At 46.6% G+C, this 23,742-nt stretch overlaps 2 protein-coding genes across 3 annotated transcripts in view; both read right to left on the reverse strand.

Annotated features, from left to right (window-relative positions):
• Positions 1-7,122: 7,122 nt before the first annotated feature.
• On the reverse strand, positions 7,123-8,363 carry LOC149344767 (uncharacterized). Its single transcript, XM_089546367.1, has one exon. It carries the CDS (start codon positions 8,091-8,093, stop codon positions 7,149-7,151), a length of 945 nt encoding a protein of 314 aa, XP_089402493.1. The 5' UTR covers positions 8,094-8,363; the 3' UTR covers positions 7,123-7,148.
• Positions 8,364-10,462: 2,099 nt separating this feature from the next.
• Positions 10,463-23,742, reverse strand: part of Atg16 (Autophagy-related 16) — a 95,057-nt gene continuing 81,777 nt past the window's right edge. For both annotated transcript variants that reach the window (XM_089546365.1, XM_089546366.1), the window contains 3 exons: positions 18,982-19,246; positions 13,942-14,088; positions 10,463-10,978 (listed from right to left, as the gene is read on the reverse strand). In XM_089546365.1, the coding sequence (XP_089402491.1) occupies positions 10,885-10,978; positions 13,942-14,088; positions 18,982-19,246 (506 nt within the window). In that variant the 3' untranslated portion in view covers positions 10,463-10,884. The remainder of the gene's footprint in view (positions 10,979-13,941; positions 14,089-18,981; positions 19,247-23,742) is intronic.

The following is a 23,742-nucleotide window of genomic DNA, read 5'->3' on the forward strand; positions in this document are numbered from 1 at the left end:
CCTAAGGCAAACGTGTTGATTTTATTGACCTCATGTAAAACCCGAAAGCAAGACAAAACTTATCTTCATTTATTCACACAGTTTGCCGTATATTTACTGTTTGTCCAATAATAAAGCTCCCACCCAATGATGTCATATCCACTGCTAAAAACTGCCACTGTGTGGTGACACCGTCAGCACCATGAATTTGTTTTTGCAAGCTAATTAAAATATTAATAACCGGAATATAAGCGGTACGACCGATGCTAATAGCATCACCATAACTCATTCTACGCAACCAACAGGCAAAACAATGCACTGAAAATGTGTTTCAGGGCCTTTTAAGTGTATGGCCTGATGGTGTTAATGCCCATATATGCAGAATTCACTCAGGAGATTTATTCCAAAGTGTAGTGTTTGTATCACGATAAGCAAACGGCGAACTCACGGCCAAGTGCCGGTGTTTGGGCACCGCACCCCCGCCTGTCTGTATCTCGATATAAGCACATGGCGTGCTGGTTTGCACGGGCAGTCGCTGACCAGCGGGACGCGCAGTCTGACGGCCGGCTGACAATAAACCAGAGTTCTTGTTACACCTCGGCTAAAGTGTTGTTCCCCTCCCAAGACACGACACAAAGCATGAACAATGAGTTAGACAGGCAGACCAGAACGGTGGCTCTAAAAAATAACATCCAGAAAACCAAAGTAATGTTCAACAGTCTAGAAAGGGAACACCATGCAGTTCGCAATTGGTAGCGAGGTGCTGGAAGTAGTAAGAGAATATGTCTGCTTAGGGCAGTTAGTGACCGCTGGTCCGGATCATGAGACGGAAATAACTAGAATAAGAATGAGGTGGAGCGCACATGGCAGATTCTATCAGATCATGAATGACAATATACCAATATCCCTCAAGAGAAAAGTATACAACACTCATATCTTACCGGTACTCGCCTATGGGGCAGAAACTTGGAGGTTAACGAAAGCGGTTTGGCTCAAGTTAAAGACAACGCAGCGAGCTATGGAAAGGAAAATGATAGGAGTAACGCTCAGAGACCGGAAGCAGGCAGAGTGGGTCACGGAACAAACGTGGGTTAATGACATTCTAGTCGAAATCAAGAGGAAGAAACGGGCTTGGGCAGGGCATGTAATGCGAAGGCATGATAACCGCTGGTCCTTAAGGGTAACGGAGTGGATTCCAAGGGAAGCGTAGCAGAGGGCGGCAGCAAGCTAGGTGGGCGGATGAGATTAAGAAGTTTAGCCGAAGGACAGGGTTAATTGGAGAGACATGGGAGAGGCCTTTGCCCTGCAGTGGGTGTAGTCAGGCTGACCATGATGACAGATCGCTGGGAGTCCTCGCACCACTTCTGGCGCAGTGGTGCAGCGGTTAAGTGATAGCCTGCTGGCAGGCGCGCTGCCACCAGTAGGGCTTGCGAGACCCACGTTGCTGTTCGCGAGCAACCTTTCGCGGCCTATCATTAATTGAACTGCCACCTACCATGGTAAGCAGCTTGCTTACAATCTGGTGGGCAGGTTGTGATGAAGTCGTAAGGTCACAAGGCCTAGGTGGCCCATCCAAGTTATACAGTGCCTATAGGTGACTTCAAGGTCAAGCAGGCTTCAGACTTTTATAACAGCAGCGAAGAAACACGTTCACATAGAGAAGAAACAACACACGGACGAATGCTGCTGTGACGACCAACTAGCCTAAAAGCTCGTTTTACTGACTTCAGACCAAGTGCGGGCGAAAGCGCAATGCACGAAAATATGAGCACTGGTTTAACTGCTGAACCTGGTTAGAGAGCGAAAGCTGTGTTGTATCGGGCAACTATACGCAGCTTGGCATCTGTAACGTTGAGCGCATTCTGGACTACTTTGCTACTCACTTAATTGGAACACCTGTAATTTACACGCCCATTTACATTCATGAACGCCTCAATACATAACTCAAGATACGTTTCTGAGACATCTGTGGATTCTAGGGTGCCTCGATGTCGGCGCGTCTCCGCTTTCAGGTTGGGGACACCCTTTGTACCACCCCACGCCACCGTTTCACCCTCGAGGCGGCATGTTGGGTCCCATGTGCTTGTCGCGTACAGTGCGCTATGTCTGTGGTGTGGTTTGTATGTGGTTGCGTGGCAACTAGAATAATTTTCTCAGGTATGCCAGCAGCGCAGAGGATGACCTGCAAAATATAACTATTTTTTCATAGTTAATGCCTGCCTTTTCAACAATCTCTGGGATCCCTTCGTCTTATTAAGGCGAAAGCTTTCAATGGCTCATACTGTCATGACGAAGACCTGTTAGCAAATTTGTCCGCGTTTCAGATTGGTGGAAATGGTCAGTCCTGACCTCACTGCCATGAATTTTGATGGGTGTCCACCGAAATATGTGAGACAGTTACTGCACAATTTCCTTTCCTCTGTGAGACAGTTACTGCGTAATTTCCTTTCCTCAAATACAATTTTCTTTTTTTTCATTAGGGCCCCTCTTTCTCTTTCTTCTTTCACTCCACTTCCTCCCTTCCTGTATGGTGCAGTTCAGGGGTCCTCGGAGATGACAGAGAATTACAGCGCCATTTTCTTTCCTCAAAAAGCGTTGCCTTCAAAGGGAAACGCATTGCACTTGGACTCCCTGGCAGCGTTACAAAATGCTGTCGCGTTCCACTCCTAAAGGCAAAGATTACGCGTCATTAATCGGCAGTTAATTAATGCACCAACAGAATGTGAAGTGAACAATTGCGTAGCAGAATGCAGCACTCAGGCTTTCACCTTTCACCACTTTAGCCACTAAAGTTCCTCATAATTTTTACTGCACCATATGTGGAGAATTGCAAACAGTAATGAAAAATTTCTCTTCCAAACGGTCAGTCGCCACACTGCTCTGATGGGTACAGCTGTGACATGTCTGAAACCTATTGGTCATACTTTCTCAACTGCTTGTTCCGCAAAAGTATCACGTAGACAGTTGAGTTTCAATCTGAGCGGTGTTGACCATGTAGATTGATGATACGATGAGGCTACGTTTTGCTGATTTGTAGTTGCTAAGTGCCCTTATTCGAGGACAAATTTAACCGACACATTTATTTTTTGTTTTCAAAACAAGAACAAAATCACCAAAAGTGAGTGATTCACAAAGTAACCTCACGAAATCTGCCTCTGATAACCACTTTGTATGAATCCCATTATCCCTGCCAAGCTAAACTAAGAAACGGGGGGTGGGAGGAACATAGGCCGCCTTCGTCACTTCCGCGGAATCATAGGCTCCAGTTCCAAAACACGCTGGCTTCTCGCCTCACTCAAAAGTAGTCGGGCAAGACAATAGACCTCTCATTAACGTATGGGTCTGGGCTAGTTGGAAAACCGCGTTTGATGTAAAGAGCACAGAAAGACACAGACGAGTCAACAGGTCAGACTGTGTCATCCCCACAGCTGTCAACAAGAGAGGCAAAAAAAAAATGTAAACTACAGGAAATGCGTGCCCAGAAACGCATTTAGCGAGGTAGCTGCGTGATGCCAAAGAAAGGAGCCTTTTTGTAGCGCCGAAAAAAAAAAGGCTCCTTTCGTCGGCATCACGCAGTTGCAACCTCTATACTTACCGACGCACAGAATGTCGGTACGCCGCCGGGTATTCGTAGTGAGCTTGCGCAAAGAAGTAGAGGCGGGGGTTTGGGGGGTTAGAATGCCTTCGTGACATAAAGATAAATAAACTGAACAAAATACTCGACGAGAGAGCTCACATACTCACTTAACAGCAAAAGTACGCCTAAATAACATGGGTGCCTTAATTACTGGGAATTGTCTTTGTAGTCACAGACATGCTGCTAGAGAACTGCGCTGACTGCAGTGCTCAATGACTCGGTGATGAAACGAAGTGGGCCATCAGGAATAGAATGTATGAGCACAGTGGCATCGGCAAGTGCCTTCTTGGCAGCAGCGAATGCAGAAGCAGTGTTGTCAGTCCAATCAAGTGGCGCAACTGTCACTCTTTGGTAGCCAAATGGTCGGTCAGGGGCTGCAGGAAATCGGCACACTTTGGAAGAAAGCTCAGATGAAAGTTCAGAAGGCCCGAAAATTCTTTGAGCTTTTCGAGTGCAGGCAGGGGGGAGGGGGGGGGGTAAAAAATCTTGAATTGCCTTGACTTTGCTGTCAAGAGGCCAATCCCGCAGAATGCATGCAAAGTGGGGAGTCCCTCTCTATGAGGTTCTATTATCAGTCGAGAGGCCAAATATCTTGAGAAGTAACAAGGTGACCTAGCAACTTGATTGTAGTGACGCTGAAGAGGCACTTGTTTGGGTCAATGACAAGGCTGTAATCATCAAGGCAGTGGAAGAGGGCATTCAGCTGAGCTTCATGCTCAGGATCAGAGGAGTCTGACTGTCTTCGGAATGTCAGCGGGCTCCACAGGAACTTGATGGTAAGCTTTCACTAGGCCTATCTCGGAGTAGATCGTGCTCCCAGCCAGATTTGATGTGAAGTCCTGTATGTGAGGAAGTGGATAGCGCTCTGCTAAGGTGAAGGCACTGAGCCTGTGGTTACCTCCACATGGTCTTCAGTCACCAGAACCTTTATTTGGCACCATGTCGAGTGGCAATGCCCAGTTGCTTGAGGAAGGGCGCAAGATGCTGAGTTCAAGCATGTGCTCAAACTCGCAGAAAGTGACAGCAAGGCATTCACCACCAGATAGCCAGCGGGGGTGAGCGAAGACTGGAGGTCAAGAGATAATGATAGGGCGGATGATCGAGTGCTTCACAGGTAATTCTTTGGTGTGCGGCTGCGTAACGTGGGGAAACTCAGCTAGGATTTTCGTATACAGTAAAGCAGGGGCGAGAGATCAAAGCCCAGTTGCCGAGGCAGAGGAGAGTACGCCTTTGATGGAGAGGTGTATGCTGAGATCTATGAGGCGATGAGCATGCATGTCAACAGCAAGGTTGAAGAAACTGAGAAAGTCAGCGCCCAGAACAGCTTGCAAGATATTAGCAATGACGAAAACCCACTGAAGCATGTGGCGCAATCCAAAGTTAAGCATAAGAGACAGTGGACCGCACATGAAAACAGTGGAGCTGTAATTGCCTGGAATGGGGAGGGCTGTTCGTTGCAACAGCGATCTGTACAAGAAGCCGGTATGACACTGACCTGTGCTCCCATGTCGCCAAGGAAACGAGTTCCAATGATTTTGTTAGAAATGCAGAACAGGCGGCATGTCCATCCACCAGTACCATTTGCCGCCGTCAGTAACAGGTGGCAGCATTTCCCAACCAGGAGCACGGGCGGGTGCACTTGCAGGCAGAGCTGCCGAAGGTACGGTGGTACCAGCACACAGCCGAGGGCAAGGTGTACCGCCCCGCGTTGGATAGCGTTGGATAGAAAAATATTCATTTCGGAGCACCTTTGTATCAGAACAACAATTCTGGAGCAATCCCGGAGCAGTACAAACGGAATAAAGGAGACACCCAGAAGCGGTTGTTACTAGAGAGACAAGGTTCAGCTATGAAAAAAAAAAACAGAATAAAGGTGTATACTAAAAAAGACGACGACAAAAACATTTTATTATTGCTGGCAGTTTCTTGCATGCATTTCGGTCACGTGTACCTGATCAAGTCCAAAGAACACGTTTTCTAGAAGCAGATTTTATGTTGGCATGATCTTAACGCTTCTTGGAACTTTTCCCAACCTCTTCAAGCTCACGAAGTGAATCGGCAAGGCTGGAATTCCCTTGTTCTAACAAAGCTTGGCTTTTCATGTTGGCATGACCTTAACGCTTCTTGGAACTTTTCGCAACCTCTTCAAGTTCGCGAAGTGAATCGGCCAAGGCTGGAATTCCCTTGTTCTAACAAAGCTTGGCCTCATTGTACCTGCTCTAAGTCTTTGTCTTTCAACCCAGTAGAAATGACTTCCTCAGCCCTCTTCAGGGTTGATCGACATGATGCAACCTTTTCTTCGAGTTGCTTCCGTGACCGTTTTCCAACAGAGTCACCTCCGTCATCCGCTGAATTCTTTCTTTTCAGGTTCGCTTCTCGGCTTTGAATTCTTTCTGTGTACCTAGCTCGTGCTCTTTTTACGCTTTGAAGAAGCTGCGGTGACAAAGGCACCTTTGTGGCATCGCTGCCATATCTTCTCAAATACGTCTTCACATGTCGTAACCCATTGAGCTCTCAATGCACAGCGATGCCCGACTTTCAAGCATTCGTTTGTTTTGGCTGAACCCACGCTCACAGTGAGCATTGCCATGGGGTAGCGATAATAACGCTTTTACCAGTTTTGAAAGCAACGGGTATTTAGTTTCACCAGCTGCACTCTTTAGTTGGAACAGCTGTGCCCAGCGAACATCTATACGAGCTTCTGCAAGATGAATGTTGTTAGCCAAGTCACATTTGAGCATATGCCACTCATCTACTAATGCAGACACTTGCTCATTTTGGATGACCTGTGGAAGTTGCGAGGCAAGCACCCTTAAAGATCGCACTTCGGCATCTACACAGCCAGGCTCAAGTCCAAGAATGCTCGCACTTTGAAGAACTTTGTTGTTCAGAGGCAATTTGTGCAGTAGGTCCTTCGCGCAAGCCATGTAGAACGCGCGTGCACCAAGACGCAATCGCTTTCTTTGACAAGCGTCCCACACCACCATAGCTTGCTCGGTGTCTGTACCCACTTCGGGTTTCATTCTCCAGACTGCCGGGTCCTCCACATTGACAGTCTTCAAGTCTTCTGCACTTCTGTTGACGTACGCTTCACTTCGCAAAAAGCGAGACTGAGGATTCGCTTCACTAGGGATATCATCTCCATGTGAAGCACATGCAGCAGTGGTTCTTCTTTTTGAAATAATTTCTGGAAGCCCGAGAAAAGGTCAGCACAATTTCTTAAAAACAGCACCTTTGCATACAGCGATTTGTCTGAAAACGCCGAAGAAAGCTTGTTGTGCAGGTTTTGAGCATCCAAGCGCCTTCCCCGTAAATCATCCTTGTGGAAGAATGTCTGGAGGGCTTCAAACTGCTCCTGTATGCGACAAAGGGAATCTTGAAGTGTCAACCAGCGATTTGAGACGTGCCTCAGAAACACAAGACAAAATGCCCAGCACATCTTGGCATTCTTTAATACCTTCGCTGCGGACCGCGCCCTTGAAATATAGTAGTAGATGCTTCTCACAAGCTCCTCTACGTCCGCACCAAATGCCTACAGACCCTTTGCAAAAGCATTATGCACTTTGTGCAAATTACAGTGGCCAACATCCACTAGGCCTGACGTCGTGTACTTGTCAAGTTTGTTTCTAACACTTTTCATGACATTAGGGCCATCGCTAAAGAAGCAAATAAGCCCTTGCTTCGGAAGCTCTGTCAAAGCATCTTCAATGCACTCAACAATTTTTTCTGCAGTCCCACGTCCAAGATGAAATGATTGGAGATGGTCAACAACCACTTGTTGCTGCTTATTGCAAAAGTACCTTACAAGTACATCCAGCTGCTGCACCCTTTGCTCGGGTTTCGGGGTTTCATCAACCATTATTGAGAAGTAAACATTTGGGTGGCACAGTTCACTTATCACTTGAGATTTGAAGTAAGGGCCAAGCCCATCAGAAACAATACGTGACAACTTGGTCCTGCCACAACTGAACCCCTTTGCAACTTGACTATCTGGAAACATGGACTGGTACATTTCTGTTGCTGTGTCTCCCCAGGAAAAAGGCACAGACTTGCAGACGACAGACATAGCAAAAATGGCTTCTGCTTTTGTAACTTGATCTTGGAGAGATATTCCAGCTGTCCCACGAGAGAAGTCCAATGTGGTTTGCACTAGCTTCAGTGGCTGCAGGTTCCCATCTTTGTCCCTGTGCTTTGCAGCAAGTTCAATGTGTTTCTTCATCGTTGCATGGCGTTTGACGGCCGCAACTCCATGCATAGCACAAGAAATGACTGTATTGCAAAGTACACAAATGGCATCAGTTTCTTTAGTTCCCTTTTTGCACCACACATTAATGACATCGTTGTTGGAGTCCACTTCATTGAAGATGGATTCATTAAATTTTGTGCTTCGCCCTAGAAAGAAAAAATATAAACTTTGCTTTACAAACAACAGATGACACGTTTCGATGAAGAAAATAGCTAATTCCCGACTGTGCATATGTTCCCATCAAGAACGTTAGCTCGAAATAAATCCCCTGAAAAAAAAAAAAAAAAAATCGAAGCATCTGCGTGGCGCCTTGCTAACGGACACATTAACGCTCCTGTTTCGATAGCCACGAAAGTGCAAACTTCGAAAACGGGAATGGTTAACCCATGAACTGCGTGAGTGCGCAAATTCACTTGGTGATTCAATTGGTCGTTAAACTAGGTTCCTATTATGTTGTACAAAGAAAGATACTAGGTGCTGTCAAAATGCGTATTCCGAAAGCTCAATACGCTCGCGTAAAACCTGTTTCACATGCAAGCATTTGAGCAAACCCGCAAGCATGCTGCGTGACGCGCCGCAGAATTTCCTACCTGTTGAAACCACTCCGCACTACCACTCAGAAAAACGTTATTGCGCCGCGGCAACAACAATTGCAAGCGTTTTAGCTTGCAAGTGAAACAGGCATATATGCACTTCGGAACGATCACTCAGAGATAAAATGCTACCAACAAAAAACAAGATTAATATGTTTTACAGTTTTACCTAACAGGAAGCCTAAATTAGAATTTGATTCTCACGCCGCAAATTCGTACTGTATGACTGCACAACAACTCTCACCTGAATAGCTTTAGCGGTATAAATGTAGTGAACTACCGACAGCCCTAACTGAATTTATATGACATATCCAATCTGCGGTGCAACTACGATAGTAACTTAGCTGCGTAGCACAAAAAACACGAAGGACGAAGAACAGGCAATACTCATCATAAGCTTTGCTCTTCGTAATTTGCGTTTCTCGTGCTAAGCTTTTAAGTCATGATATACCACTTGCCCAAGCAGCCACCCTCGTCAATTAAGATAATATTTATTAGCATAACAACAATTCTGACTTCACACTATGCAAAGCACACAGGTCCAATCATAGGCAATGCATTATGTTAATGAAAATTATGTTAATGAAACTCCAAACAGAGCGCTAACAAACTGCCCAAACAAAAAAATGGTAACAAACTTCAACCACGTCTGCGCACACACACTGCTTTGACCCTACAAGCGCAAAAAATTACTTACGTTTGTTCATCATCGGTGCTCCCACGAAGAACTGATACACAAACGGTGTCACATATACCACAACCGCGGTCACAGCATCACGAAGCGTAGAATTCCGATGCTGAAGGTATCACTTGCACCGCCGCCTGGCTCCACGTGCTCTTACCGTGAACGAACTCCAAACAACACAGTACACCACAGCCAAATTGGCTGCTAAATTCTAACACTAAAGTATAACACGGACCACCGGCGCCATCTGTTCCCAACTGCGAAAACGTTTTAGTAGGTTGCCAACTGAAAAACTGAATGGTACCAAAAATAGTTGCTTTCGTGTGACCGTGTCTTCTTTTTGGCGCAGCTAAGGTGCAATATTGATCAATTTGCCACTTTTGGAGCAAACTGGCGCAGTAAAATGGAAATGTATCAGAATGGCGCAAATGGCGCAGCCCGAGCACCACTGCTGGAGCTCCAGGGAGCATGAAGATGTCAGAAAGCGACGGCAGACCGGATCCTCGATGGAGGACAGGGTGACAGGGGCGCGAGAACACAGCGCCATCTGCTAAGAACATCCAGACGGCCCTCGATGCTTGCAAGATGGGAGACTGTGGTAGTAGCTTAACGCAGAGTGGTAACGGCGCTGAGGCTGGGGCCTGTAACTAGTACGCAACTCGGCCCGCGAGTTCGGCGAGCTTGTCCAGTAGCACATCACCTGCGGCAGTGAGGACGAGGACCATGTTCTGTGGGAGGTGCTGGAGAAACAATTCGTGCAGTAGCTGGTCCTATTGGGCTGCGAGGGGCTCCCAACAGCTAGTGCATGTGGCGGAGGAGATGCGAAGGACAGTTGTCAGCGGACCCTGTAGCGATGAGGAGCTGATGAAGTCTGCTGCGCTCAGACTTTGACCTGCAGGCAACAATAGCGACCCTCAACATGTCAGAGGGTGGGCCGGATCCGGTAAAGTGACGATATCAGCTAATTGCTTGCTGACATCAGGAGGCAGGGAGGACACAAGATGGAGGAACTTGGCCTCCTGGCTGGTGATTGTTTGTTTGCGTTCGAAATTTTGTGTCTGTATCCTTTTAAAGAGTGAAAAAAAAAATGCTGATGCTGACACCTGAGAACGAGGCTCGCGTATTGGATGTCACACTGTCATACACATGACAGAGAAACCAGGGTGGCCACCTTTAGCTTGCTGCCTCACCTCAGCAAAGCATCATGGCTGAGGGCATCAAGTGCATTGGTCCTGCACCATCAAAGAATCAAGACCTCTACTCAAGCAACAGTAACATGCCATCAAGCATAACCCAAAGCATGACACCAGAAAATTTAGCACTTGCCTTCACCACTGCCATTTATTCTTTTTGTTAAATTTTCCCTCATCTTTAGCGCCCCCTCCCCTAACAACTATTGGCAGAGTAAACAAAACATGACTTGACTGTTCGGGCACTGCTGCCATGACACCACAAAATTTGGCTCAGAAAACAACACACTTGCTTGCAGACACACAGAAACGTGACGAAAAACACAAAAGACTGCAGAGAGGAGTAGCAGCATCTGTCCATTGCACACACACACACACACACACACACGAGTGAGGTTTGGCCTCTGTGCAGCAGCAGCAGCAGCGGCCTTCAATGAGTATAGCCACCAGCATCCTTTTCACTGTGAAGCTGCAGCTGAAGGAGTAGCAGCAGTCATGAGGGGCAGCAGCCAGGCATGGGAAGGGGCAGGCCTCTTGTTGAGGTGGTGGGGCGTTCAGACTTGGGACCAGACAGAGACCCGCTTGTCTCGGTCCGAGCTGGCAATGTAGTCTCCACTGGCACTCCACGAGCATGCAATGATGGGTGAGCTGAAAGGAAACAACAGTGCAAGCTCTCCAGCAGCCACGGGGATCATGGCTAGCGCTGCATTTGCAGCAACCTGCAACTCTTTTACTTTCAGTCCTAGAGCAGGGGTTCTCAATCTTTTCAGCCTCAGAGAACACCAACAGCCTTCAAACCGTGCTCGGGAGCCCTGCATGTCCTGGTTTTTGTCTCTCCCTACCTCATTTTAAATAAAAGTTTTCTCTCTCTCTCTCTCTCTCCCTACCTCACATGGATGCAAAAAAAGCCTGTTGATGCATAGCCCAACAAAAAGTGCCTAAAATGACAGGCTGCCTGCCAGTGTGGTCTGTGTCCAAGTAAAGTGAGTAAGAGGAAAAGTAAGGGTTACAGGTAATAATGATGACAACTCCGTCCAATTATCATTCTATCAAAAACTGAGTCTCCAGCTTTTTCTCTGGGTATGTTCATGTATGTATGGCAGCAAGAAGCCAACTTATGGCTGAGAAAATTCAATTTAAAATTTTTCCCCGTCACGAGGTTTCCACCAAGAAGGACTAATTGCTGCTGTTTTGAAGTGACTGGCAGAGTAGCATAGCCTTGGGGTCTGCAGGGGAAATTCGGTGTTGAAGCATGCAGTTTACAGGAAAAATCGGCTAGTGATGGTGACCCCTGTAATTTGTTTTTGGTCTTTTCCAGCTTACCAAACCTGTGTTTTCGGTGATAGTGGTCTATTTCTGTTTAGAATGCAGTACTCTATCAGGCAAACTTCAATTTGTGTTCGGTGTTCCTTTAACGTATGCATGGATTTAGGTGCCTGGGGAACCAAGAATGCACTGCAAGGAGCCCAAAGGTTCCCTGGAACCAGCTTGAGAACGCCTGTTCCAAGAAATTTGGCTCATGCCAAAAAATGCTTCGTTGTGACATGATAGCTTTTCACGGCGTAATACTTTTTAGAGCAACACATAAAGGGGACGCTACTGGAGTAATTGGTGAATGGTTTATCCTCCTGAGACCCGTGTATGGCAATTTGTCCAATATATTGGACATTAGCTTTTAAGCCAGTACTCCCGCGCCGAAAGATTCATCTTCATAAAACCCACTTGTCCAATACATTGGACAACTGGTAGCGCCATCTGTGCACCTTTTTCGAAATTAAACTGCTCACTTTCCCGCCAAAACACTTTGAAAACGGCGGCGTTCAGCGGCGCGGCGTTCTATGGCACCTGCCGGAGAAGTAAGTGTTGTTTCTGCGATTTTACCTACTTTGAACGAGTAAATTTTGTTGGATATCAAAAAAAATAGAACAGAAAACATGTAGATATCATAATTGTAACTCTACATGATCTAACTTTTCTGTGCTTTCAATCTGATTTCACGTGTCCAATACGTTGGACGCTGGGACTCAGCCCGGTTATTTTGACCGCGCTTTTGAGATGGCTTTCGCAATAACTGTAAACGAATACTGCTGGTATTTAACGGCTGGGGACGAAATAACGTCTTTTTTTTGTTGTAGGATACATGCCTCGCGTTCCTGATGAGACGGCCGAAGCAGTTTTACAAAAAATTGCACAAGCCAACACATCAGTTCGTTGGTTTAGTTGGTTTATGGAGTTTAACGTCCCAAAGCAACTAAGGCTATGAGAGACGCCGTAGTGAAGGGCTCCGGAAATGTCGACCACCTGGGGTTCTTTAACGTGTACTGACATCGCACAGTACACGGGCCTCTAGAATTTATCCTCCAAAGAAATTCCAGCCGCCGCGGCCGGGATCGAACCCGCGTCTTTTGGGTCAGCAGCCGAGCACCTTAACCACTGAGCCACCGCGGCGGCCTCCAACACATCAGACATTGACCTATCGGACAGCGACGACACTATTGTCGATCCAAAAACAGCAAGAAACCCAAGAAACGTCAAGAAGCAAGAAACGTCAAGGAAAAAAAAAACAAGAAACAGAGAGTGACAGTGAAGTTGAGTGGAGCCCACCATCAAAGCAAGCTCGACGAGGAGAGACCAACAAAAGTGCCTACCACTTCCCATGGCTGTCTGACGCAGCTAACGCTGTGCTCTGCCGGTTTGAGGGGTGCACCAAGAAAACAAAGTTTTTTTGCACAAAATGTCGGCAGTTCTGCATAACAAAAGACAGAAGATGCTTCGAAAAGGCACACAGCAAGTGAGCACAGCGAAACTTTTTTATTCAGTTGACGTATATTTCTCTACTTTGACTTTTGTCATAATAAAGTATTTTTTTCGCACAACTTTCACAGCTTTATCTGAAGTATTTTGTGGCACGCCCACTGGGTGGGAAAATACGGCTAGAGTCCTAGTGTCCAATATATTGGACATCGTGCTGAGCTGAAACTATTAGTTCTGTTGAGAAAATATCTCTCACTTTTCACCTTTGTACTCCTACCAGCTTATTTTGAAACCCTAGAAAGTTTTTGTGCACTCAAATTCACTTCGGGTCTCAGGAGGTTATATGGAAGTTTCTTACCCCTGGCAACAACGCAAAACAATAAACTCATCATTTTACTTGTATTCCTTTTCCTGAATGTGTTGCACTAAAAAGTATTTCACCTTGAAAACATGAACCTACTAGCCCACAAACAACTGCTGCTGACATAATACCTATGTTAATACCATCGAGTGACATAAGCACCAAGGAGCAATGCTGCATTCCTTGACCGTTACATGTGGTATTGTCAGGTGACGTTACAAAAGCCAATCATCTGAACATAGCTTTGACCTCATCGGTATAGAGGAGTAACAGGCCTCACACAAGGCCAACTGAATGCGCAGACTATTTATGAGCACCCAGCAGTGCTCAGGATTCCCTTTGTCAGCAAGCCGCAGTTCAATACACCAGGCCCTCGTTAAAATGGGGCTCAGTAACCAATGAAACATTGATCCGGTCACACTGAATGGACCAGTGCAATGACAGGCTTGCCTGAGACAGTCCCCAGCAGAAAAGCCTTCCACCAGCCGGCACTCACCTCATCTCCTTAAGCTTCTTCTCCAGCTTGGCCGTCTGTGTGTTCCAGATGAAAAGCGTGCCGTCATGGGAGCCCACCGCCACGTAGCTGGAGTCTGGGCTGAACTTGGCCCTGGTCCAGTCACATGCCACCTTGAAGTTGTCATCCCTGCAATGCGTCACCATCGGCAGTGCTGGAAGTCCATGCCAGCTTCTTTTTCTAACTACAGCTATCTCAAGAGGCATACGCTAAACAAGCGCACGACTCACATGGACTGAACCCTCATCAACTTCAAGCCATAAAACTGGAGAAAAATTTCAAGATATATGAAGTTTTGAGAAAACTGAAGTACAGCCAAACTCATTTTATCTTGCAAAATTTTTAGCGCGAAAAACATTTTATAATGATCATGAACATCACATGCCATTTGTTTGTTACAGCTCATTAATCGACCCCCTTTAATTCGGATATCGAGATAATCCAAACTGACGGCACCGGCCATCACCCATGCAAGTCTATGGCGTTGGAAGCGCACTAAATTAAACGCTACCGGTTCCGCACCAGTTAATTCGAACAGGTTCCCGAAGGGAGGTTGCGTCCAGGTATGACCGGCATGGCAAGAGATCGTCGAAATAGCCCCATTCAAAACCTGCATTCCGTGCAGCATATTCACTTGTGTGCCTCTGACGTGAGGGCAACCACAGGCATGACGACGAACGGACGGCCCAATACCCGAAAAACCTCTAACCACTTAGTTTCAGTCTTGCTTTTCAAAGCCCGCAGCTCAACCAACCAGCATCAGCCAGCCAAACCAACCCAGCTAAGTGGCATTTCGGATGCCAACTGGCACATCGCTGGTGTTTTCTGCTCCCATCCCACCACCCCCCTTCCTATTTCTAGTCGCTTCGGCGCCCTTCCCTTGGCTTGCATCCATTGTGGTTTCGTTTTTCCAGGGCGGTGAAGGCACCACAGGACCGTGGAACAAAGACGGAGATAGCACGCCCTGGCAAGCGCTGCCCTAAAATATTTGCATGCAGCAACTTTTACGCACTGCATTCCCTTTTGTCATCATTCTGCCAGCCATTTATTACCATTATGCGTACACTGATGCTGCATGCAGATGAGACAAAGGCAGTGTGTCCGTGCACAGAAAACATTTGATGCCCTCAATGTTTACTCTTAGCGAGAGCCACTTTGTTGCTCAAATAAAAGGCAGGGATAATCGGTGTGTTTATCACAAACACAGTGCAAAAGAAAGTGCCTTTGAAGCACTTTGTAGCTATGTAGCTATCGCCACTGCAAATCATAAAATCAAGCTGTGCTGCGCGGTGCAACTACCCATCTTGAGAATGCAGTAATTTTGTGAGACAGGCAAACATGCTATTTTGATTTGTTATGTGATCTGGCTTTAAAGGAATCGGTGATCCGTGCATACGGTGCAGGCGACAACTGAAGAAGTTGTTTCAGGGTTGGATCAGATTGTGTCGGTTCCTGGCTGTGGTTCAGTCCAGACACGATAAGGTCTATTTTATGGCCCACCGATCATAAAAATGTTTTTGGGCTCTCTGAGGGGGAAAACAGGTAGCGCTGACAACCCATGAATGTGCTGTTCCTCATCACAGCCTCAAAGGCTTTCCCTAAGTGAGGAAGTTTCACAGCGTACTCAGCATATACAAAAGCTGTGATGTTGCGCTTGTGCGGCAGACTTCCTCTTTTCATTTTTTCTTCACGTTCAATTAACCCACGCCCTTTTTGACAGTTTTCCCGAGAAAAGCGAAAGCCATCAGGGTTTTGGGTGCTCATGTATGTCTCCAGTGAAGACTGTGGCCAAGCACAAATTTGTTGCTCCTGAGTGTTCGCTGTAGCCAGGCCCGATGTCTGCAGACATTAGCTATCTGAAGATCGGTGCTATAGCCCCATAATATGTGTTGTAAACATCACGTCATCTTCATTAGCGCTAAGCAAGCGTTCACTGTAAGTGGGTTCGACTGTATCAGAATTCCAGTGCACTAATTATGTCATATGAAGTGCAAGCCCTCTATCCGCTATGCAATAGAATGGAAAATCAAGAAAGTTGGTTCTGCTCTATTTTAGCAGCATCAGCCAATAATCAGCAAGGAGAAGGAAGAGACGGGACAGGCACTGACTCACAAATAAGCTGCACCAGAAGGAGCAACATACATACTGTATTTACTCGAAAGTAACGGAGCTTTCTCACCAAAAATTGAAGTGAAAACTCACCCCTCACATATGATCTGAATAACATGCTTAGAAAGAGGCAGATTGTACCGCATTTACTTGTATATTGGCTGATGCATTGTACCGGCCAACCCCTATCTTTAAGAAAGAGAGAGAGAGAAAAAAAGAAAACTGATTTGGAAAGCCGTTTAGATTGATCAATGGAAGCTCCAAGCTGCAAGCATTCACCTAAGGTGACTGGCATGGCGCATCACGTCGGCGCAACGGCAGTGCAGTGAGGAACTCCTCATCAAAGATAGCATGCTTGCCAAATGCAAATTTGTCCCCTCGTCTCGAACACACGAGAGATGAGAAGGCCTTTATTTTGCTCTACTCTGGGACAACAGCACGCAAACGCTCCGCTTTGTTCTCCATACTACAGGTCTCATAGGAGGCACTGGGATTCAGAACTGCCATTTATGCTGTGCTGCCATCTATCTTAAGGTTTCAGTATTTCGTTTTGCTTAAAGATGCTTCCAGCCGCGTCCACTGGATGAGGAGTCGACACCTTGAAACTTCATTCTTTTTCAATGCGAAAACATTACGTGTCTCATTAGTACGAAAGCCGGCCTCCACCGTCTATGGCATGAAATTTGGTTTGTTTATTGGGGTTTAACGTCCAAAAGCAACTCAGGCTATGGGAGACACCATAGTGAAGGGCTCCTAAAGTTGCAGGATGTCGGAACACCAGTGTACGATGTCGCAACACATGTGAACAGACATGAATACTCATGAATGATGAAACACGATACAATATGACCTACGAAAGTCATGACTCATAGTTAAAATATCGTAATGTAAGCCATACAGAGTTTGTACAAACTATACTTAGTCATGCCTTGAAATCATAGTCATGACTCATAGCCATTCTGAAACATTGTTAACATTCTGCAACAACTTTAATGCTTTTGCATTCTCACAAGTAAGCAGCCTAAAGTGCCTCTGTCAATTCTTTTTTTTTTTTCCGTACGCGTCGCAAGTTTTTGACTTACTGACACCCTCGACGTCTGCAGAGTCACCAGTGTTGCATGCTAAGGGTAGTGATCCACTTCAAGCGCACAGAAAGTTTAGCGTTGCAATCACATGCGCAACTGTCCTGCTGCTCCTCTTGGTGTTATTATCTTACGCACTTTTAGCCACCACTGAACTCGCACGCTGCTGCACTATTTTTTTTTTACCACAGCACACATAAGGCTCACGGGGGTCTTGACGAAAATTTTTATTAATGAAGTGACAATTATAAAATCTTTAGAGAACACGTATCAATGTGTGCATATTCTAAATTATTTAGTTTCTTGTCAAACAAGTCTATGTGCACTAATGTGATACCCTATGCAAGTTTTTTTTGCTGACAGCTTTTAATTGTGCTGCAGAAAACTTGCTGAAATTTACATCATTGTCACAGATATTTTTTACTAATAAAGAGGAAAAATGCACAGTCAGCTATGGAAGGTAAAATGAGACCAAAGTTTCACTTTACAAGACCTTATGCAGACCTTATGCAAGTATGCAGACCTTTAGTCACCCACACACGTATTTTATTCCGCCATAGAGATAAGACGACAAGGGATATCATATTCGGAAAAGACGGGATGAATGCGTCAGTCAGCCTTCCTTATTGATGGCCGATAAAGAGGTCGCATTTCTTGACAACCCGTGATTTGTGTTTCGTTTTTTAGTGCCTTTGTTGTTTTTTTGTTTCTGGCTGTCTCGTGTTTTTTCGGTTAATCACAGTGTTCTGAAATCGCGTTGTAAGGTTTTAATCTTGACTCATGATATAGTTCTTAGACTGTTGTATTCTGGGCATGTACGCGAGTGACGTCAGGTCATGTGATTTTTTAACTATAAATGTCTGTTTTTTCTGAATAAAAAATAGTTGTGAGTCAGCGCTCGTCCGTGTGGTTTCCTTCATCTTTGTCTTCCGTCACTTTCGCGCTGTTTTTTCTACCCAAAATGAACTTTACAAGACCTATGCATTTACTATATGCAAGTTTACTATAGCGGGATTCTAGTGTACTGTTAATGGTACGGATACCTTCTTATGCTGGTCATTCCAACATGCCTAAGTAGATAATTGGTCTGATACTGGCGAAACTTATGACTTGTTAATGACAATCCGAAAATGCCCCATTTTTCCCAACGTCTGCATTTGCTAAACAGAACTCACCTTTTCCTCACTAAACAGCACTTGAATAATGGCCCCATAAGATCCAACAAATGGTCCCTGTTCCTTTAGAACTGACTGCCTCTTTCTGCTTTGAAGTGGGTACCACAGGCAAATTCAGGCTAATGCTTGCAGTAGTACTATGAGGGACAGAAATGCCCAGGAGGTGCCAGCGCTGGCTCAAATGCACCACTGCGTCACCAGAATCACCTAGTGGTCCGAGAAAGGCGCGCCCATTTCATGTGCCAACGGGTGCTCGTCTGGAAGCTTCTGCTCTTGGGCTTGGTTGCGAGAACCAGCCCACACGATGAGTCGACAAGCTAGCACGCTTCCCGGCGTATGGCTCCACTCTTTAGGGCGTTGACAAGCTGCACTTCCTTTTTACTGGCAGCTTGTTGCTGTGGGCTGCTGGAGCATTGCTTCACGTACCAAGCTAAAGGATTGAAACACCAGGGACATTCTCGGACAACTGCTCCTTCTGGCAGGAATGGATGCCGCAATGAAGGAATATACCACTGCCTGCAATACATTTTTTCCAAGTGTGCGCGCATCCTGGGCACTTGTATCCCTGACAGTGCATGCATAGCGCTGAAGCATTACGACACGAAACTCCCCACACCCAGACGTGCAGTGGGAACCAAGGCACAGCGAGTACGCACTGGAAGCCGACGAGGACCTGGTTCATGCGCACGTCGAGGAGCTTGACGCTGTCGTCACGCACACAGCACAGCAGCTGGCAGCGGTCAGCTGACAGGTCCAGCGAGCTAATCAGGCCACCTAGCACGATCTCGTTTGCGCTGCTTTCACAGCGGGAGTCCCAGAAACGGATGCGCTTGTCAAAGTGGCCGCTGATGATTGTCGTGCCCGCACCGTCACTCGCCACCAGGTCGTTGCAGGACGAGCCGGCAAAGATTGTCCGGATGCCTGCACCCCAGACACCCCCCAACGGTCAAACGTAGGGACAGTTGACACTCCTGTGTGATGAAACAAACAACTCACGACTCACAGGTTATGAGAGAAAAAACGCAGTCTTCCCATAAAGACAGAATGAGGGACATGCCCACTCACAGCTGTCTTGCTTGACAGACAATTCATGCACGGCGGTAGAGGGTCACACTGACCTGTAACTATAACTCTTTTCTAATGCTTTATTGCCATCCTCATGCCCACCTATACAGTCGATTCCAGATATATCGAACTTGACGGGGACTGTGAAATAGTATATATGGATAATTTGATACACAGACGTACCCACCTATATCTCTATATCGAACTAATAAAAAAAAACCTGCGAGTGTGACATAAATAAACTTGGATGTAACAAACCTCCACATAGCAAATTCCTCAACATTATGAAGTTCTTAATTCCTCAATGTTGCCCCACTGAAGTGTCTACATACTGTGAACTCCATGTAAAAAAGATGCTGCAGTGGTTGACCTTGGTATAACAAACTTGCCGAGCAATTATCTAGTACTGCATTAATTGTAATTTGGACGAATCACGTGAAAACTTTATGATGACAAAGCATGAATTGCCATGAGAAGAATGTCTACAATCACAGCGAGCGAACGCAGTTGACATAACGTGGTGAGCTCCATCGAATTGGCGCCTCTCTGCGCAAAGCTCAACGATTTCCGCAGCTTTCGCTTTTACAGCATTGCACCAAGCAGCCCTACAACACATCATGTCCAAAAGCAGCACAAAACAATAGGACGTAGCAAAGAAGGTAGATGAGCAGTGCACGCCCATCACCACCACTCGGCTGCAAGCACGGCAGAGAGCGCCAGTAATGCAAGGTGAATTTTTGTTTTTGAAGGGAAAAGCTTCACTACGAGGGTTGGAGCCGAGCTTCGCGTGAGCCGGTGCACATATTTGCCAGTTCTATGCATGCGCGAAACCGAGTGACGTCACATGAGGTGCAGGTGGCCATGGCCGTCGCCGCCGACTCTGTCACCTGACCTTTTGCCGCAGCCGCGCGCTACTGCATATGTGCACCGCCACTACCGCTGCGCGCGCTACTCCTCCTTGCCACCGTTTGACCTTTCGATGCAGCCGCGTGATACTGGGCTATAAATGCGCTTGTCAGAGAATAGGCGCTCGCACTCGCCATGGAAGGAGAAGCACCCAGACGTGGCTGTAGAAAACCTACCGATCCAGAAGTGCTAGCTTGGGAGTTGGCTGAAAAACGCAAAGCTAAACGTATGGCCGAAACGCCAGAAAACTGGGTGGAACGCCCCTCAAACCATGCGTAACTGCAGCTTTTCGCTTGTATATCCAGGCTTAATCAGAGCTGAGCCACTGTCAAATTTTTTCATGGGATATGAGCATGCGGCAAGAGGCAGAGGCTTCAGACGCCTCTGCCTCCCCCACTCAGCAAGGAGCCACATTCGTGTCACCAATGTGATTGCGATATGTCGCTCCGTGTTTATACTTCGAGTAACCCAGGTTCACTGTGAACATTTGTCAGGCCATTTTATTTGAGCTTCCCTTCTGCACAGTCTTTGGAATTTTCACTCAAAAACTGGATGTAACGAAAAATTGCGGACTTTCCTCGATTTCACTATATCCAGGTTTAACTTAACTAGTACTTAAATATAATAGTATAGCGACCCGCATGGCCAGCAGTGGCGAAATGCCAAGAGAACAAAGTGCCGCTAGCTCGCGCTGAAGAACGCTCGGGACCTGGCACTCGGACGGACGCTGCCGCCACCGCTCCGCCGCTATCTCTTCTCCAGCAGCCCTCTAATAAATGTGGCCGCAGGTTGCTACAATAGCGACAATAAATTTAACAACATGCAAACGCATTAAGATGGAAAAAATTAATATGGCTACGATACCCACTTACTGCGTGCAGATTACTGAGCGAAAGAGTCATGATTTTTTTTTTCTTTATCTTCATTTCTTCGGAGAGCATACATTTTTCACTGTTATCGATGGGCTCTGAAAAGATGAGACCACAGCTGTAAGACCGCTCCCTGTTTACGGCCTCGTTAGCTTTATCTAAATTGCATTCACTTGAAGTCTCTGCACTGCTCCGGACTTTGCAGAACTTTCTCGAAGCTCCCTGCCTGTACGGCCCGCGCAAGCATACTCAAAAGACCAGCACATACCAGAGTCATTATTGGCTTAGCAGCGCCACTATGACGGGGGAGTCCTAGCACAATGAAAGCAGGGGTGTCACTAGCCTCAAGGAAGCGCGCACAACGTGTAACGAAAGGTAGCCGTTGACAACTGCCAGTGTCCGAGCGGGCCAGCTGCCACCTTCCAAACCACTTGTCGGTCTTTTCGGTTATAACCAGAAATTATATGGCCTAGTCTTAGTGATCAGTGATTGCCGGAGCGCCATTAGAGGAAGGGCTACTTGCAGGGATGTGGTGGGCTGTTTAATTTGTCCAATGTTCCAATGAACGGGAGTTCAATAAGCGAGAACAGTAGCACAATACTTTTGCGTGTGATTTTCATGGGATGTTTTTGCTGTTCGATAAATCCGGGTTTGATACATCCGGTCCACCCAGATGAGGTGGTCCTTTCAGATTAGAACTTGGCTGTAAGTTCAGTTCTGCCCTGCTGCTGCTCTTCCATAATGTATAATGTACAGGTGCCGTCAAAAGTAAATGGAAGGCAATATTGACGAAAAAATTTAATCACTGGCCCCTCAATTCATGCATCCTTGAATACATATGTGCAGCCTAATTGTGATTTTGCAAATTGCACCAACAAACATGGACCATTATGCTTTAGATTTAAAGAAATTAAATTTTTTTGACAAAGTCGCCTTCCATTTACTTTTGACGGCGACTGTACATTCGTTTAAGGACTGTCCTCGTGGAAGGGCTGCTCCCCCAACCCAGTAATCAATGATTTGAAAAAAGGTGGCAAACAGCATTTGTGTCTCACGTGTGTATAATTTTTTTGCAAAGCACATTCTGTGATGATAATCTATCAGACAGCGACAGCCACCTGAGATGCGTGTTTTGTTCATGCTCGGCCTAGAAGTTGCCATTACGCAGCACTGCCTCAGCACTGCTGAACTTGCCTCATGTAATAAGGGAGTAATTACTCACTGGCATCCACCAAAGTGCACCCTTACAGCTACAAAGGACTATACAGCTTTCCTACACAGCTGCACAGCTATTGGCTGCGCTTGGGTGGATGCCAATGGGTAACTACTCCCTTATTACAAATCTACTCCACCTTGGGGGTGTCCCCTAAATATCTGACCAACTTGCCTTATGTGCTAGGACTTCACACCAGAAGGAAAAAAAAAACTTGAGAGGACACTTAAGCTCCTTCTTAAAGGGACACTGAGGAGAAATTGAAGTTGGCTTGTATCGACAGAATACCAGCTCCCGATTACAAAAACGCCACTCATACTGACAACAAAGCTCTTGTAACGTAGAAAAGAGCAAGAACCAAAATACAGGTATCGCCGCCACAGGCCAAACTCGCAAGTACAAGCTTCATGACGTCATAGGACAAAACAGTGTTGCTAGAACCAATGGTTCTAGCAACGCTAGGACACGAGAAGCACAAATCACTGAGGCGCAGCCAATGCATGCGCAAATCTCCTTGACGTCGCCAGATGGCGCCACGTGCCGGGCAGCTACGCGCTCGCCTGAAGCATCGGGGCCAATCAGCGCCTGCTCGCCGGCGTTAGGCGGGCTCCCGGTATTCTGCTAGCGGTATCAAGGTACACGGTATGCTAAAGGTGTCTATTTGCGAGAACTTCGTTGACGACTTCGAGAACGAGATCCATCGTAACGCTCGCAAAACGCCGGTGCAAACGTAAGCGAAGCGACTGTAGCGACGGCCGCAATAGCCGATAGATGCCTTCAACGTGCGGCCGGCGGTAGCTTTCTTTTCGGCTGCTGCTAGGCCGCACTGCTGGCCGCCAGAAATCACGGAGTCTGCGTCACGTCATGTCACGTCATGTTTCACGTCACTTAGTCCTCTGTCGTCATAGCCGAATCCCAAGTTTGAATCACAGCGGCGGGAAAAACCTTTTCAACTTCGAATCCAAATTTCTTAGAAATAAATGCATTTTTCGCTGCCGGCCAAGTGGCAACAAAGCCATGACATGCCGAACTATCGTATTTTGCTATAAAAAATATATTAATAGTGCTCTCCTCAGTGTCCCTTTAAGGGTGTGGCGCAACAGCATTAATGGCTCCCTTCAGTGGTATGGTGTCCTCTTTTCGTATCATTTTGCAGACACGGACGCTGCTCTTTCTCTCACCATCGCATAACACTTAACCAGCCCCTAAGAATACAATGCAAAAGCATCAGAGATCCCTCCCACGCAAGAGCTCCTCCAATGCCACCCAGGTTCTGCCTGCATGTCCATATATGCGTAACTGGCCATACTCTACTTTAAATTCACAGATCCCTGGGAGTCCTCGTACCACTCCTGCCGGAGAGG

Source organism: Amblyomma mixtum, chromosome 5, assembly GCF_055824585.1.
Source record: "Amblyomma mixtum isolate Tamu chromosome 5, ASM5582458v1, whole genome shotgun sequence".
NCBI classification, from domain to species: domain Eukaryota; kingdom Metazoa; phylum Arthropoda; class Arachnida; order Ixodida; family Ixodidae; genus Amblyomma; species Amblyomma mixtum.